Here is an 18,346-nt window from a genome sequence, read left to right on the forward strand (position 1 = left end):
TTGGTGTAGATTTTGTGATATTGTTACTAAAATAGAAAGTAAAAACATAAATTATTTACAAATTATTTTAACTTTAGGAAAAAGCATTTATTTTAATTTAAAATAAATAAATAAATAAATTGATTTTATGTCTCAACTGTATAAGAATTAATAAAAATTATATTATTTGCAAAATATTTTCAGATGTGAAAGTAAAAATTAAACAAACCATTTCATGACCTTTTTCACAAGTATCCATTTAGATCATAGTCTAATTTTAAAATATTATAATAAGTCAATTACGCTAAAGTATATCATTTTTAATTTCAAAAATTATTAATATGATTCCTAACCTTCTACGAAAGAGAATAAAAATTGTCAAATAAGGATAATTTTAAACAATGTCATTTCAAACTTTTCTAATACAACATGATATTTTATCATGTCCAAAGAAATTGGAATGGCCAAAAGTTGTCAAATCAAGATATATCTATTATGGACATGGCGTTGGGGAGCTTTTAGCATTGTACATGAGCTGTTCATATTGAAATTAATTAAGGTTGAAACAGTAACACAACATCAAATTCCAATTCTCTTTTTCATAATCAAAGATAACATCAAATTCTACGACTTCCGTGGCAAATCAAAGACTTTACAATGTTGTCAAATCAAATTCTATGCCATGTTGTCAAATCAAAAAAGAAACACAACATCAAATTCTCTTTTTCATAATCAAAGACTTTGGTTCCACCGTAGCATATCTCAAATATTATTCAAATTCCATTATCTTTATAGACTTTTAACAATCCAAGAAATTGACGTTAATAATCTCAGACACGATATTCTACGACTTTACATTATTCTTCTTATGAGCAGAAAATAAATCATGAAAGCTGAATAATACGAATATTCAATGAAATCTTTGGCATGCTATTTCTTTGCAGCTTCAACATGGTGGCATGTCGGATGGAGGAGGTAACATTTGAGCTTCTGGGTGTTTACCATTTTTCACTATGAATGCAGTTTCCATGCCCCAAGTCAGATGTTGTTCTACATGGCAGTGCATGAACCACACTCCTGCAACAGGGAAAATATACAACATTACACCTAACTTAATTGCAATATTAAGAAAAATTATTTCCTTGGTATGCAGGTTGGCAATTTCAAGGTGCTTTATTTTTATTTTATTTTTTTTTAATAGAGGGCATGAGTGCTTGCGACATACCAGGGTTGGATGCCTTGAATCTGATTGTAGCCCAACCTTTCCTAGGAACAGAGATGGTATTCTGAAGGGGAGGATCCACCAGATTATAGCGCAAAGGGTCCTTATTTTCATCGAAATTCCCAAATCCCCATCCAACAACATAGAAACTGTGTCCATGGAGATGTATGGGGTGGGTTACCCCTGCAATCAAGTTTGTCCCTTGAAAAACAATCTCCACTATGGAGTTATACTCGAGCACCCTTACTTCTGTTCCGGCGCTCGGCAATTGATAGAGTAATGGAAGATAATCAGCTGTAAAATCGAATACCAGTGGTGGAGCGCTAGGAAATTTATCTCCATATACACCACTGATGTTATAATAGTAAGCTTCCAGTATGTCAATTGTAGGGGTATGGAAGCTTATATTGTTTATACTTGCGGCAGACCGCGTCCCATTGGCCCCTGAACATGAATCATTGACGCATGGGTACGAGTTTATAGAAACAGTGTAAAACAGTTTAGTGCTCGTGCTCAATGGGACATTGCAAGGATGTTCCGCATCTGATAAGCTTCGAAGGCTAGCCATGACTTGAACCGATGCATTTGTGTCATTGTATGCAGGAAGATGAGGTAAGAAAGGAGGTGAAGATGGAGTGTAGTATCCCCTGTACTGTACAATAGCTGTGGTGGTTGTGTTATCAAAAAAATTACTAGCTGCTGGGGCAACGGAATAAGTTCTAGCTGCCATGTAATAGTGATTCGGGCATTGGTTAGCTTCTAGTAAGACATCGAAGGTTTGGCCAGGAAATATTGTGATATAATCTTGTGGCAATGGTTTCGTGTAGCTACCATCTGTTCCAACCACGGTCATTTTATGCTTGGCAATAGAGAAGAAGAGAGGCTCCTGCAAGGCAGCATTGATTATGCGAAGTAGATAGGTCTTTCCATGATCCACCGTTAGCTTGAATGTGCCTGCAATTAGAAAGGGAAAGTTGTATACTTATGACTAACCAAAAGAAAAATAAAAAGTTTCCATGAGGATCCACCAATTATGAAGTAATTGATTGGTTAGGGGTGTAAATTTGGCTCCATAGTTCAAAATTATATCTGGACTAGCCTTTTCTCATGTGTTAAATCATGGCTCTACCATCCTCATAGCTATATTCCTCTTTCTTAGCATTAAGCTTTAAATATATTGATGTTAATAAGAAAAAGTAATATGGTCAACATACAAGAAAATGAAATTGTATACAATTTTAAAATGGGAATTTAAACTTTATTAGTACCTAATTTTGAGCATGGAAGTAGATCACCAGGTTGTCCATTTATCAATAAAGAATCAGAAGCATTGGCATCAGCTCCAGTTGCAAGCCCTTCATCTCGAACTGCATTCACATCACTCTTCCACCATTGTCCTGCATTTCAACAAATCCAATAATTTTAGATTTTGTTTTATAGGTTAATTCATAATATGTAAATTAACATTTAAAAGTAACAACACTTATACCTAATATGATGAGAAATTCTGCGTTAGGTTTGTGAAAAGGATACTTGGTTCCATTCTTGGGATAGACGATTATAGCTCCATGAACAGTGGCTCGGGTCCAGTCACTGTGAGCATGCCACCATAAAGTGCCTTCCTCAAAAGAAAGGATGATCTTCTGACTAAACTTTGACCCTGGCTGAATTGGGCATTGTGTGATGTACTCAGGACCATCTGTCCATGGATATCTAGGCATGTTCACCCCATGCCTGCAAAACAATAACTATACGTTAAAACTAGTACTTATTTTTTAACTAACAAAATATGCCATGCAACAACATATTATCATAGTAACAAGTAGCATCAACTATATTTCAATAAAAACTAAAGCAAATAACATTAAAGTATTGTTTTAAATTTGACTTTATTTGCAAAGCAATATATTGCAGCCCCCTCTTACAAATAAAAGATTGTATGCCATGTAGGCATGCTGTCGTCGCTCTTTCTCTAAGACACACTCAAGACCTACCAGTGAATGGTGACATTTTCTTTTCCCCTATTATAAACGTCGATAATGATCGTCTCTCCTTTCATAGCATATATAGTTGGCCCTGGAAATTGTCCATTTACAGTTAAGATGTCCTTGGTGCTACAAAGCCTTGTATATGAAGCTTCCCTCACCTGCAACCAATTAAAAGTTAACCACCAACCTCATCCCAAAAGAAATATTACATGCATGAATAGTTACATCGATCCATTCATGCAAGTGTATAACCACTTAAAAATTGATAGCATGCATGAACAACTCAACGACACCAGGGTAAGGGGTCCTACAATGGAAAATGAGAGTCATACTGCCCCCTAAATATTATGATCAGAAGGTGACGTTAAGGCTAGAATCATATATAGTATTTACCACAAAAGTATGCCGACGGATTGAAGCTTGGCAATGGATGCCACCACCAAAAAGTTGAAATACTAAAATTTGTAAGAGGAAAACCTTCATGATCGGCCACATCTTCTTTGGAATAAAAGCCTCTTCTCTTTTCCTAAACACAACTCCTTCAATTTTCTAACCACTTTTGCTGTATGTCTTTCTTATATGATTCGTTATATAGTCATGATAATTCTCTCGGGATACAATACTTCGTCCCCACGTGTCAATATAAGAGGAAGTGATTTGAATGTGTATTGGTTTTTAATGTTCTTTGACCACTTCAATGAGCAGGACCACTATATATAATAATGATATTTGACCCCTTACCAAATTAAAATCAACCAAATGCGTGAAGAAAGCTAACAATTGTGAAAATTTCTTACAGGTTACTTACACGTTATTTTAGGATAAATTTAAAATATTCTTTCACAAGTCTTTTATTGATTATTTCAAGAAATGTTAATTAAGCCATGAAAATTTTGGCCTCGCATGTAAACTGTTTTTCATAGACAACTCCTTTTAAGAATTATTTTAAAATTATTTTTTAAGATAATCAATAGTGTTGAACCGATGATTTTGGCAAACATGATTATTGTTTTCGTCTGGATGGGACAAAGTTGTTTCCCAATTTGGTATTTCAGAACCTTCCATAAAAAAAAACACAAAAATATATTTTGTAAATAGTTGAAAATAGAATACCAACCCCTTGTATGTTGTGAATCACTTAAAACATCTATTGGGAGTCATAGATTTTTTTTTTCTCAATAAAAAGCAATTTAATAATAATAATAATAATAATAATAATAATAATAACAATAATAATAATAAAATAATTATAGATTTTTAAAAAATGTTTTTCAAAACAAATGCAGTCTATAATTTATTTGTTCATATGATATGTATATCTTGATTAAAATGGTTTTAGTTGGCTTACAAAAGCTATCATCCAAAAAAAGTAAAATAAGAAATAGTTCAAACTTCCTTGTTTGGTTTATTGTATCATATACAAAGAAAAATCATTATATAAATAAATTATGGAAATATTTATATATTTTAAAATTATTTATAAACATAAAAAATAATGAATAAATTTTAAGGCATGTAAAAATTTGATCAAGTTAATTTAAACTTTTTTTTATTTTTTCACTTTTTTCTCACATTTTCTTTTAAAATTTTGGAATAAATTCCCTACTATTTGTGGAGCTTTAATATATTTTTTTTCTCCGCATGATACATATTTATGCAATATTTGGTTAAATTATTTTGAATGTATATTTTTACCTTAACAAGAAACTTTTCTTGAAAATGAAGATTATTTTTGCCTTATTTTCAAATTTGTGTTTCTATTTTTTAAATATGAAAATTACTATTTTGATTTCAAAACAATGAGCAATTTGTAAAAGATATTTTAGAAAATAGTTTTTCAAGTATATTAATTGTGACACTAGAAGATCAAAGACACCATGGTCATTTCACTCGCCAAACCCAAGAGTCCAACATGTGAATGACCTTAACTCACAAATCCAACAATTAATTAGTTGAAAACTTCCTTAAATTGATTCATAACAATGATTAGAGCATAAATAAATAAATAAATCTAACCCAAAACTAATTAAAAATATCTAAATAATAAATTCAAAGATCATCCCAAATAATTCAAAGAGTTTTAGAAATCAATATTAAGTTCAATCTTAATTTAAAACTCCTAAATAATTAATTGTCAAGCAGATTTCAAAAGAAACACCCTTCTTAACTCGATTTCTCCTCGTTAATATCATTTGTACCTAAAAATGAAATAATAGAGAAGAGTGAACTTAAAACTTAGTTAGGAAAAATAGTTCAATAAAGAGTATCAAGTATAGTACAAAGTTAAATATTAGGAGCTATCACATCTTTATAAAAAAAATTGATAAGAAAGTGTAGGTGCGAACCATGCAATGGCAAAGGATGGTTGTCTTGTGATTTTTTTAAAGGACAATCCTTTAGTTGCTGATAAGGCCATCATGGGAAAGGCTATTTAATTTGTTAGAAAGTGTTAATGGCCACGTGCAAGCCAAATGAGTGTTCTTGGGGCAGCACAACAAAAACCCAGGCCTCTTGATGGCCCAAGTGTTGGCATAGGAGACAAGAGTTTTTATTTATTTATTATTATTTTTGCTTGCTCTGGTTCGATGTCTGACTATACTCGTTTGTTTCTAATTTATCGTGTACCCATTTAAATAATTCTTCAAATTTTCGACTTTTAAATTTAATTTTTGATTTTAAAATTTTTAATATTCACATTTATTTATTTAATTATTATTATTATTATTATTATTATTATTATTATTTTATTTATTTATTTATAAAACAAAAATCCATTCTTAAACAATTTTTCAAAATTCCGATTTCAAAAATTTCAATATTTACGTTCATTTATTTAATTATTATTTTCGTTATTATTATTATTTCATTTATTTATTTATTTTTTTTAAAATTCCATCCTTAAACAATTCTTCAAAATTCCGATTTCCAAATTTAATTTCCGATTTCAAAAATTCCAATATTCACGTTCATTTATTTAATTATTATTTTCGTCATTATTATTATTCCATTTATTTATTTATTTTTAAAAAATTCGATCCTTAAATAATTTTTCAAAATTCCGACTTTCAAATTTAATTTTCGATTTCAAAAATTCCAATGTTCACGTTCATTTATTTAATTATTATTTTTTGTTATTATTATTATTATTCTATTTATTTATTTATTTATATTTTAAAAAAATTTCATCATCAAACAAAATTTTAAAATTCCGTCCGAATTTAATTTTTGATTTCAAAAATTTCAATATTCACGTTAATTTATTTAATTATTATTTTCATTATTATTATTATTCCATTTATTTATTTATTTTTAACTACGCCCAGATTCATTTGCTAAATTAGAGCTTGAACATGGCGAAAAGTAAGAAGAACATGGAGACCAATATCATACCCAACTAAAAATTGGTTTCTGGAGTTGCAACTTACCTCTTCTACATAAATACGTGCATGATATCATACCCAACTAAAATAAACTTATTATGAAAAATGCTTTTGCCAGACAATATTTTGTATAATCAGGAAAATCTTCTAGAATTTCTTTTATGGGAACCCATAACAAACCAATAAACAGACACCCCCGTAAATAAAGCTACTCAGAACCTGCGGCGTCAACCCCAAAAACTCCCTCACTGATATTTGACCTCCTATCCCATTAGGAGACTAGGTTTGGCATGTTATGAAAAAATTCCATCCTTCAACAATTCTTCAAAATTCCGAATTCCAAATTTAATTTCCAATTTCAAATATTTCAATATTCATGTTCATTTATTTAATTATTATTTTTGTTATTATTACTATTATTCTATTTATTTATTTATTTTTAAAATTCCATCTTTAAACAATTTTTCAAAATTCTGATTTCCAAATTTAATTTCTAATTTCCAAAATTCTAATTTTCACTTATTTATTTAATCATTATTATTATTTTTATTTATTTATTTATTTATTTTTAAAATTCCATCTTTAGATAATTCTTCAAAATTTCGATTTCTAAATTTAGTTCTCAATTTCTGAAATTTCAATTTTCGAATAATTTCCAAGATTCTAATTTTTATAATTTAATTTTCATAATTTCTACTTCTCAAATAATTTTCAAAATTCTAATTTCTTTCAAATTTAATATCCAAAATTCCAATTCATAAATTTAATTTTCAAAATTCTAATTCTCAAATAATTTGCTAATTTCTCTCAAGTTTAATTTCCAAAGTTCTAATTCCTTAGTTTAATTTTTAAAACTCTAATTCTCAAATAATTTTAAAAATTTTAATTTCTTTCAAATTTAATTTCCAAAATTCCAATTTTTAAATTTAATTCCCAATACTCCAATTTTCAAATAAATTTCAAAAATCTAGTTTTATCTCGATCAGTTTTAATTCCACTATGGTTTTCAAATAACCTTCTGTTTCTCTTGATTTTACATAAGTAAGGATGAATTTTTCATAATTCCGAAATAATGAAATTTGTCAAATCAATTCATGCAAGATAAATTGGGCTTTGTTGGAAGGCCCAACATCAAAAAAGTTTTACTTAAAATAAAAATGAACTTGAGTGAAATGTCATGTGTGCCATAAGTGATTTTATATTCTATTTGGTGATGCATGTGATATATTTTACGTTCATTCTTGTGCACTAACCACATTTCATGATAGCGCATTATTCCCTTGCTGTCAAGGTACGCACCTACTCTCACTTTAAATACTAAGTGATTCTTTTTAAAATCATTTATAATGTCAAAATATTTTTTTATGGATAAAAATCAATGTTTTCATAATTAAACCGGGTATTGAACTGAAAAAGTTACCGGTTCATTGGTCGGACCGATGGTCGAATTGCGATCAAAGTGATGACGTCATAAATATATATTTTATATTTTATTAAAATTAAATAATATTTATAATATTATTTATTCATTTTTATATAAATGTATTAATGGTTTAAATTTATTAAACAAAATATATACAATATTTAAATATGAAAATATATTCAAAATGGTAAATAAATAAAAAGTCGTATTTTAATATGAAAACAAATTGAAAATGAAAAAAAAACATATGTGATTTATATATATATTATTTTTTTAAATAGGCTATTTATATATTTTTTTGTTAAAAAATAACACAAACAAGGATGAAGTATAGTGGAGTACTCATGCTCGTTATAGCTTGTAGGAAAAATGTTGTTTTTTGCTTTTAAATCCCTTTACCTTATCCCACATAGAAAGTAAAAGGGAAAATAAAGTGCTTTATTGTTATTTATTTTTTTGGGATTTAATTCTTTACAATTATTTTTGAGTGTTTATAAAGTATTATTAGGTCGTGCCCAAATTTATTCTTTGAACTCTATCTATTAGCTAGGTATAGATAGCGTGAAGTTTTGGCCTCTCTCCACCTATCTTCGCTTCTGACATTGTCGTGCACTGCTTCATCAACTTTAGGTAATGCCCAAATTTATTTACCTACCTATATCTATTAGCTAGGTATAGGTAGTGTGAAATTTTGGCCTCTCTCCACCTTTCTTCGCTTCCGCAACTCTAGCCACAACTACTAATGATGGAAGAAAATGAGACAATGGTCAATGAATAATTTATTTACTTTATTTCTTAATTCAATAGCATTGGAATGCCAGCTGGAATATTCCAAGTCCAAAAAACCAAAGTTTAATTATTTGACTTTACAACTTTCCTACCAGCTTAATTTATTGATTTGGACTTGGAGAGTTCGGTCAATTGCAGCAACTTAGTTAATTGGTAAGTCTTTTCTCTAAACCATAAATTCAAGTGTTTCAATTTACAAAAATCAGTAATTTGTTTTATTATTCTAAATTTAAGGAAGCAGGAAAGGGTTTACTTTAATGTAAAATAAAAAAAATAAAAAATAAAAAATAAAAAGTGGGAGTTGACAAGTAATCAAATCGCTAAAAAACAGATTTGGAGTTTCTTTCGGTGAGGGGTTAAACACACAATTTATGATCGGTGATTTTTTTTTTTTGTTTTCCTTTTCCTTTATCTTGGTGTAGATTTTGTGATATTGTTACTAAAATAGAAGGTAAAAATATAAATTACATACAAATTATTTTAACTTTAGGAAAAAACATTTATTTTAATTTAAAATAAATAAATAAATAAAAACTGACTTTATCTCAACTGTATAGGACTTTATAAAAATTATATTATTTGCAAAATATTTTCAGATGTAAAAGTAAAAATTAAACAAACCATTTCATGACCTTTTTCACAAGTATCCATTTAGATCATAGTCTAATTTTAAAATAGTAGAATAAGTCAATTACTCTAAACTATATCATTTATAATTTTAAAAATTATTAATACGAATCGTAATAAAAATTGTCAAATCAAGATAATTTAAACTATCCCATTTAATGAGCTGTTCATATTGAAATTAATTAAGGTTGAAATAGGAACACAACATCAAATTCTCTTTTTCATAATCAAAGACTTTTGTGGCAAATTCCATTATCTTTATAGACGGTTAACAATCCAAGAAATTGACATTAATAATCTTAGACACAATATTCTACGACTTTACATTATTCTTCTTATGAGCATAAAATAAATCATGAAAGCTAAATAATACAAATATTCAATGAAATCTTTGGCATGTTATTTCTTTGTAGCTTCAACATGGCGGCATGTCGGATGGAGGAGGCAACATTTGAGCTTCTGGGTGTTTACCATTTTTCACTATGAACGCAGTTTCCATGCCCCAACTCTGATGGCGTTCTATATGGCAATGCATGAACCACACTCCTGCAATAGAGAAAATACACAACATTACACCTAACTTAATTATAATACTAAGAAAAATTATTTCCTTGGTCTGCAGGTTGGCAGTTTCAAGGGTTTATTCATTTATTTTTTTAATAGAGGACATAAGTGCTTGCAGCATACCAGGGTTGGATGCCTTGAATCTGATTGTAGCCCAACCATTCCTAGGAACATAGATGGTATTCTGATGGGGAGGATCCACCAGATTGTAGCGCAAAGGATCCTTATTTTCATCAAAATTCCCAAGTCCCCACCCAACAACATAGAAACTGTGTCCATGGAGATGAATGGGGTGGGTTGTCCCTCCAACCAAGTTTGTCCCTTGAAAAACAATCTCCACTGTGGAGTTATACTCGAGCACCCTTACTTCTGTTCCGGTGCTCGGCAACTGATAGAGTAATGGAAGATAATCACCTGTAAAATCAAACACCTGTGGTGGAACGCTAGGAAATTTATCTCCATATACACCACTGATGTTATAATAGTAAGCTTCCAGTATGTCAATTGTAGGGGTATGGAAGCTTATGTTGTTTATACTTGAAGCGGACCGCGTCCCATTGACCCCTGAACATGAATCATTAATGCATGGGTACGAGTTTAAAGAAACGGTGTAAAATAGGTTAGTGCTCGTGCTCAATGGGACATTGCAAGGATGTTCCGCATCTGCTAAGCTTCGGAGGTTGGCCATGACCTGAAGCGTTGCATTTGTGTCATTGTATGTAGGTAAGTGAGGCAAGAAGGGAGGTGAAGATGGAGTGTAGTATCCCCTGTATTGTACAATAGCTGTGGTGGTTGTGTTATCATAAATATTAAGACCTGTTGGGGCTTCAGAATAAGTTATAGCCGCCATGTAATAGTGATCCGGGCGTTGGTTAGCTTCTAGTAAGACATCGAAGGTTTGGCCAGGAAATATTGTGATATAATCTTGTGTCAATGGTTTCGTGTAGCTACCATCTGTTCCAACCACTATCATTTTATGCTTGGCAATGGAGAAGAAGAGAGGCTCGTGCAAGGCAGCATTGATTATGCGAAGTAGATAGGTATTTCCATGATCCACCGTTATCTTGAATGTGCCTGCAATTAGAAAAGGAAAGTTGTATACTTATGACTAGCCAAAAGAAAAAGAAAAAGTTTCCATGAGGATCCACCAATTATGAAGTGATTGATTGATTAGGGGTGTAAATTTGGCTCCATAGTTCAAAATTATATTATGACTAGCCTTTTCTCATGTGTTAAATCATGGCTCTACCATCCTCATAGCTATATTCCTCTTTCTTAGTATTAAGCTTTAAATATGTTGATGTTAATAAGAAAAAGTAATATGGTCAACATACAAGAAAATGAAATCGTGTACAATTTTAAAATGAGAAGTTAAACTTAATTTGTACCTGATTTTGAGCATGGAAGTAGATCACCAGGTTGTCCATTTATCAATAAAGAATTAGAGGCATTGACATCAGCTCCACTTGCAAGCACATCATCTCGAACCACATTCACATCACTCTTCCACCATTGTCCTGCATTTCAACAACTCCAATAATTTTAGATTTTGTTTTACGGGTTAATTCATAATATGTAAATTAACATTTAAAAGTAACAACACTTATACCTAATATGATGAGAAATTCTGCATTAGGTTTGTGAAAAGGATACTTGGTTCCATTCTTGGGATAGACAATTATGGCTCCATGAACGGTGGCTCGGGTCCAATCACTGTGAGCATGCCACCATAAAGTGCCTTCCTCAGAGGAAAGGATGATTTTCTGACTAAACTTTGACCCTGGCTGAATTGGGCATTGTGTGATATACTCGGGACCATCTGTCCATGGATATCTAGGCATGTTCACCCCATGCCTGCAAAACAATAACTATACATTAAAACTAGTACTTATTTTCGAACTAACAAAAGATGGCATGCAACAACACATTTTCATAGTAACAAGCAACATCAACTGTATTTCAATGGAATTGAACCAAATAACCCTAAAGTATTATTTTAAAGTTGACTTTGTTTGCAAAGCAATATATTGCAGCCCCATCTTAAAAATAAAAGAATGTATGCCATGTAGGCATGCTGCCACCGCTCTTTCTCTAAGACATGTTCAGGACCTACCAGTGAATGGTGACGTTTTCTTTTCCCCTGTTATAAACGTCGACAATGATCGTCTCTCCTTTCATAGCATGTATAGTTGGTCCTGGAAATTGTCCATTTACTGTTAAGATGTCCTTGGTGCTACAAAGCCTTGTATATGAAGCTTCCCTCACCTGCAACCAATTAAAAGTTAACCATGCAACCTCATCCCAAAAGAAAGATTACATGCATGAAGAGTTGTATCGATCCATTTATGTAAGTGTATAACCAATTAGAAATTGATACCATGCATGAACAACTCAACGACACTAGGGTAAGGGGTCCTATAGTAGAAAATGAGAGTCATATTGCTCCCTAAATATTATGATCAAAAGGTGGCATTAAGGTCAGAATCATATAAAGTATTTACCACAAAAGTATGCCGACGGATTGAAGCTTGGCAACAGATGTCACCACCAAAAAGTTGAAACACTAAAATTTGCAAAAGGAAAACCTTCATGATCAGCCACATCTTCTTTGGAATAAAAGCCTCTTCTCTTGTCCTAAACAGAACTCCTTCAATTTTCTTACTCCTTTTGATGTGTTTCTTTCATATATATGATTCATTATATAGTCATGATAATTCTGTCGGGATACCATACTTCCTCTCCACGTTTCAATATAAGAGAAAGTGATTTGGATGTGTATTGGCCTTTAATCTTCTTTGACCACTTCAATGAGCAGGTTACGTACACGTTATTTTAGAATAAATTTCTTACAGGTTACGTACAGATTAGTTAAGACATGAAAATTTTGTTCTGAACGTGGAAAATGATGGGGACAAACCTGTGGACGACGAGCTGAGTGACCTCAGGCTTGGTTCTGAACTCATGCTGCACCAGTTTTGGTCATCTTTCTTTATTAGCTCAAGAAACGTAGCCCATTTGTCAGCAAGCAATTAATTTAGGCCCATAAAATAAAACTCAACGGGTTGTTAAGGCATGAGTTATGGTGTCCAGGCGGGTTGGTATATTAAATATGATTAATGTCAAAAGAGCTTTATCCCTTAAAACGGGTCATCCATGATCACCGTCTAATGATGTAATAATCAAGGATGAGATTGGGTCATCCAGAATCAATGTTTAACAATACAATAATGTTAAGGCGGTAATCAACTAGAGAATGAGGCCAACCACTCAATGACCCACCAAGTCAGAGCAGCCCCCACAAGCTGAGAAGATTTTTTCCATCTCTTACCATTTTATTCGTTGAAGTCCTCTACTTGCCCATGATTGACTTCGCATATAGTTATAGACTACCCTTATCAAAATTGGTCATGAAAACTGTTTTTCTTAGACAACTATACTTTTAAGAGTTATTTTTTAAGAATTATTTTCGTAAATCCTTATTATTAGTCTCACTTGTTTTCTAATAACAAGTCAAAAACAAACCAACTGATTTTTAAGGTTCCCTCCAAACCAACCAATTGTGAGTCATCATGGATGGGGAGTCTCACTCCTCTTATAACAATACTTCTTGTTTAACCCTTTAATATGGCTTCGGCCCTGGCCGATAGAGGGGAAGATTGGGCCCACCCGTTGCTTTCCTGTTCCTTTTTTAATTCTTATTTTACAGAGCGTTGGGCCCACCCAATTAAGAGCCAGGGAAAATACAAGTCAGAATCTGCTTGTAGTTGGCGGCTACGTTTAACTTGGTGGGCTCGCTTTCAGTCTCCCGTCTCAACCAATCTCCGCCGTCCAAACTGCAACGTGGCCTGACGTTTTGCCGCCCTTTTTGTGATCCATAGTTTGGCAGGCCACCTCAGTTTATACAAAGGAAGCTTGGAATTTAATATTTGTTCAATATAGTAAAATAAATTATTTAACAATTATTTTATTCTGCTTAATGGCTTTAAATTCTGAACTCTGCATTATATAATAAGTCTACGAGGCAATCACTTGTGATTATTATAAACCAATTTTAGAGGTCCAAATCATATTATTAAATTGATATGATTTTTGATTGTTCATTTAAAAGTATTTGACTCCTCCAGAAGTTATTTTGTCTTCTTTTAATAACACAAAAAGGGGAAAACATTAATTGTCAACTATCCAACCACTCCAATTAGATTGCTTGAGAGGAAATTCTTTTAATATCACAAAAAGGAGAAAACATTAAGGGTCAATTATCCAACTACTCCAGATAGATTGCTTGAGAGGAAAAAGGATTGCAGGAGAATTGTGATTTGAGGTGAGGTGAACCTCAAAATTGACCAAAGCTGCCTAGATAACTTTTGATTTGTGATTTTAGTCTTTATTGCACCATTGTTCACATAACTAGAATAATTCTATTTTAATTATTTAGATTTTTTATTGTTTTTCAAAACTTTTTTTTTTTTTTTATAAATAATTATAAATCAGTATTATTTTATATTTTAAATTATAAATAAAGAAAAATTACGTTCAAAAACTATTTTAAAAAATACTTAAAAAAAATATATGATAATATGATTTTTATTTTTTATATTTTCTTTTTGAAAAAAATGTTTAATTAAAAAATGAAAACTATTTTTAAAAATAAAAATTGAAAACCTTGTTTAATACTTTTTTTTATATGAAAATGATAAATAGAATTGAATTTCATTCATTGATTATCTATTTTTATTTTTTCCATTACTTATATTTTATATATATATATATATATATATATATATATATATATATATATATATATATATAGTATGATTACAATTAAACAAAGGAATTGATCAATTGTGTATTTTTTTTTTGTGGCTATCTTTTACATGAAAAATAGTTAAATAACTAAATTATATATATTTATTATTATTTTTAATTTTATTTTCTCTATTTTTTTTGTATAATACAAAATTTTAATATATCCATAATTAATAAAATAATAGATTAATTGTGCACATTTTGATCTTTTAAAATAAATTAATTTCTAATTTAAATAAATAAAATGAAATAAGTAAATAAACTTGGGGTTATTTCTATTTTGTAACATATCTTGTATTAATATTTTTTACGGTTAAATAAATTTTTTATTATTTTTTTCTTTAATTCCAAAAATAAAATGAAATAAATAAATAAATTTTGTATTTTCTAACCAATCTTATATTTATATTTCTTATGGTTACATAATTTTTTATTCTTTTTTATTTATTTCCAAAAATAAAAGGAAATAAATAAATAAATTTGGCTTAAATAATAGTTTTTAAGTAATTTCTTTGTCTTATTTTTAATTACATTTTGCATTGAAAATAAAATAAAATAACGTTTTATTTGTTTTAATTATTTTAAATGTTCAATCATTGGAAACATAGTTTATACACTCATGTGGACATAATTTATGCATATGTATGAAATTTATACCATTGTACAAGACTGTTACACTAATTATACAAGGAAAATGCACTAATTGTACAAGAGGTGTACAAGATTGTATATTTTGAAAATTTTCTTTTTTCTTGTCATCTAAGGATTGTAGACTCTCCTACCACAAATTTTTTCATTTTATGTACTTTATTTAACTTACATATGACAATTTAAATACTTACCTTAATAATGATGTTTGTAGAAAAATTTTGTTTTTACGTCTTATATCATTTTTTAAATCAAACCATTGGAAACATGGTTCACACATCATATGTGGAAATATAATGTATGCTTGTGGATGAAATTTGTACTATTGTACAAGGGTGTTATATTAATTGTACAAGGTAAATGTTCTAACCGGGTAAGATAAATGTTCTAATTGGATAAGACAAATGTTCTAACTGTATAAGGGGTATACAAGGTAATCTTTTGTGAAGGATTTCAATCAATTTTGGACAATTTTTTTTTTTTTTTTGTCATCTAAGGATCACACACTCTCATGACACACATTCTTCTATCATACATTCATCTTATACACTTTATTTAACTCGTACATGACAATTCAAATACTTATCCCACAATGATGTTTAAGGGAAAATTTTGTTTTTCCATCTTCCATTATATTTTAAACCAAACCAATGGAAATATGGTTAACTTACCTATGGGCACACATTGAGTTGGGGATATATGGAATTTAGGTTACTGTACAAGGGTGTATAAGACTATCATTTGTGAATGATTTTAAGTGATTATGAAAAACTTGTTTGTTTATTTCCCTTAACCAAGGATAGATGACATTCCTCACATACATTGGTTAAACATACATTCATCTCATGCACTTTATCTAATTTGTATATGGTTATTTGAATAGGTACCTCACTTATAATGATTGTAGAACAAAATTATACAACAATTTTTCATCTTCTTTTAAACCAAACCAATGCAAACATGGTTAACGACCTATTGTGAGATATTCATGAGACGATGTATGAAATTTGAGTTATTGTACATAAACATTATACTAACTGTACAAGACAAATTTACTAACTGTACAAGGGTGTGCAAGATTGCTTTTTGTTAAGGATTTAAAGTGATTTTAAAAAACTTTCCCATTTTTTTTCCACTCAAGGATTTTTCCCCACTCAAGTTATTTCACTCAAGAATTGTTTTGAATTTTATTTTTAAATTTCATCATCAAAATTTTTTAATTGCATATTTTGTTTTTGTAGTTTTAACAATGTTCTTTCTTTCCACCATTTTTTTTTTTTTTTTTGTAAAATTTTATCCAAATGAATCTATATTTAAAATTATAATCATTTGTATCAAATTTTTTACCAAGATTATCTTTAATTCTATTAATATATTTATACTCATTTATTTAAAAAATGAAAAAACTATTTTTTTTGTAAACACGTTCTATTACCTTTCAAGTAAAAAATTAAATAAATTTAAAAGTCAATAAAAAAAATTAAATACCACTTTCAATAATTTTTAGATAAAATTTTATATAATGTATTTTATTTGAAATTTAATTTCTAAAGTTTCACTAAAAATTTGTATTGACAATTTTCTTGTTTTGAGTCAAAATACTTCGCATTAGTTTATCTAGATAAGAAAAATATTAATATAATATTAGAACTTCATATCTTAGTTATTTTTTCAATAAATTTATCTTTTAAGAAATTTTAAAATAAAAAATAAAAAATTAAGAAGTTAAAAGGATATATATTTATATATAAGAGTGAAGTGATAGTCAATTTTTTAATTTTTTAAACTATGTTTAATGTGGAAAATATAAAAATAATTAAAAATAAGAGAAAAATATAAATAAAAGGGTGGATGAGAATTAAACTAAAATATAAATACAAAAATAAAAAAAATGTGGATGAAAAATCCCAAAATTTTATCCTTGCTTATAATGAGAGTAAAAGGATTTAGTATCTTTAAAAATGAAAAAAAAAACATTATTGCTTTTTATTTGATATAAAATATAAATATAGATTGGAATAAGAAAAGAAAAAAGAAAAAAGTTAGAAATGAGTAATATATAATAGGGAATAGAAAATAAATAAAAAGCACAAAAAAAAAAAAAAGGAAATTCATACTCACTATGTGCCTATGTAAAGATTAAAGGTATTTTAGGGATTAATAAACGATAATATCCTTCAACTTAATTTTTACACTTTATTCGGGTCTTGGACTTAAATTTGCATGATATAGGGATCTTTAGTCAATTTTGAGTCCCATCTCACATCAAAACACAATTCTCCCGAAAAATAAAAACAAGGACACGTGGATGAGCCACATAAGCATTTTCTGAAAAAGAAAAAAGCAAATACTAAATGTTGTTTTGAATTTGTTGCTCTTGTGAATTGATGGTGCTTGTGGACTTGGGTGACTGTTTGTTTCATGATATTCTTTGCATTATGTGTTTGCATTGCCTGTATTTTTTTTAAGGGTAAGGCATCGGAGAATCAGAGGAGTCGGTTGAGTACATATGGATTGGGAATAATCCATGCAAAATCTTTATATATAGGTTCTTGGTAGTCTGGTTATTGGTCTTCATGTGCATGACAAACCACGAGGGTTGAAGGTGCATATGAAGTTGTTGCTTATCGCCACACTATGAAAAGGAGAAGATCTTGAAGTTTGAAAACATTTGTGCTTTTGAAAGTTTTCGGACTGGTTTGGCTGAAAAGAAAAGTATATATGGCTTGACATGCAAATAGCAAATCACTATGTGCCCAGAAGTTTCTTGTGAGCTGCCATTGAAGTTTCGATATACTCTTTCAGTAAAGTGGTCAGACTTCTTTGGAATCGAAAGGCCAGCTTTTTATAATTTACAAAATAAGTTTTTTTGGGCTGCTTAGCTTTATGGTTAGGAAAGTTCTTCACACCTAACTTTTTA

General features: G+C 29.7%; 1 protein-coding gene across 1 annotated transcript; it reads right to left on the bottom strand.

Annotated features, from left to right (window-relative positions):
* Nucleotides 1-804: 804 nt before the first annotated feature.
* LOC117905629 lies at nt 805-12,575 on the bottom strand. The gene is made up of 12 exons (XM_034818509.1): nt 12,474-12,575; nt 12,086-12,237; nt 11,582-11,826; nt 11,361-11,489; nt 10,096-11,046; nt 9,825-9,954; nt 3,583-3,715; nt 3,196-3,347; nt 2,691-2,935; nt 2,470-2,598; nt 1,205-2,155; nt 805-1,056 (listed from the first exon to the last, which is right to left on the bottom strand). The coding sequence occupies exons 1-12, from the start codon at nt 12,573-12,575 to the stop codon at nt 926-928; spliced, it is 3,450 nt and encodes a 1,149-aa protein (XP_034674400.1). The 3' UTR covers nt 805-925.
* Between the last annotated feature and the right edge of the window lie 5,771 nt (nt 12,576-18,346).

Source organism: Vitis riparia, chromosome 18 (genome assembly GCF_004353265.1).
Source record: "Vitis riparia cultivar Riparia Gloire de Montpellier isolate 1030 chromosome 18, EGFV_Vit.rip_1.0, whole genome shotgun sequence".
NCBI classification, from domain to species: Eukaryota; Viridiplantae; Streptophyta; class Magnoliopsida; order Vitales; family Vitaceae; genus Vitis; species Vitis riparia.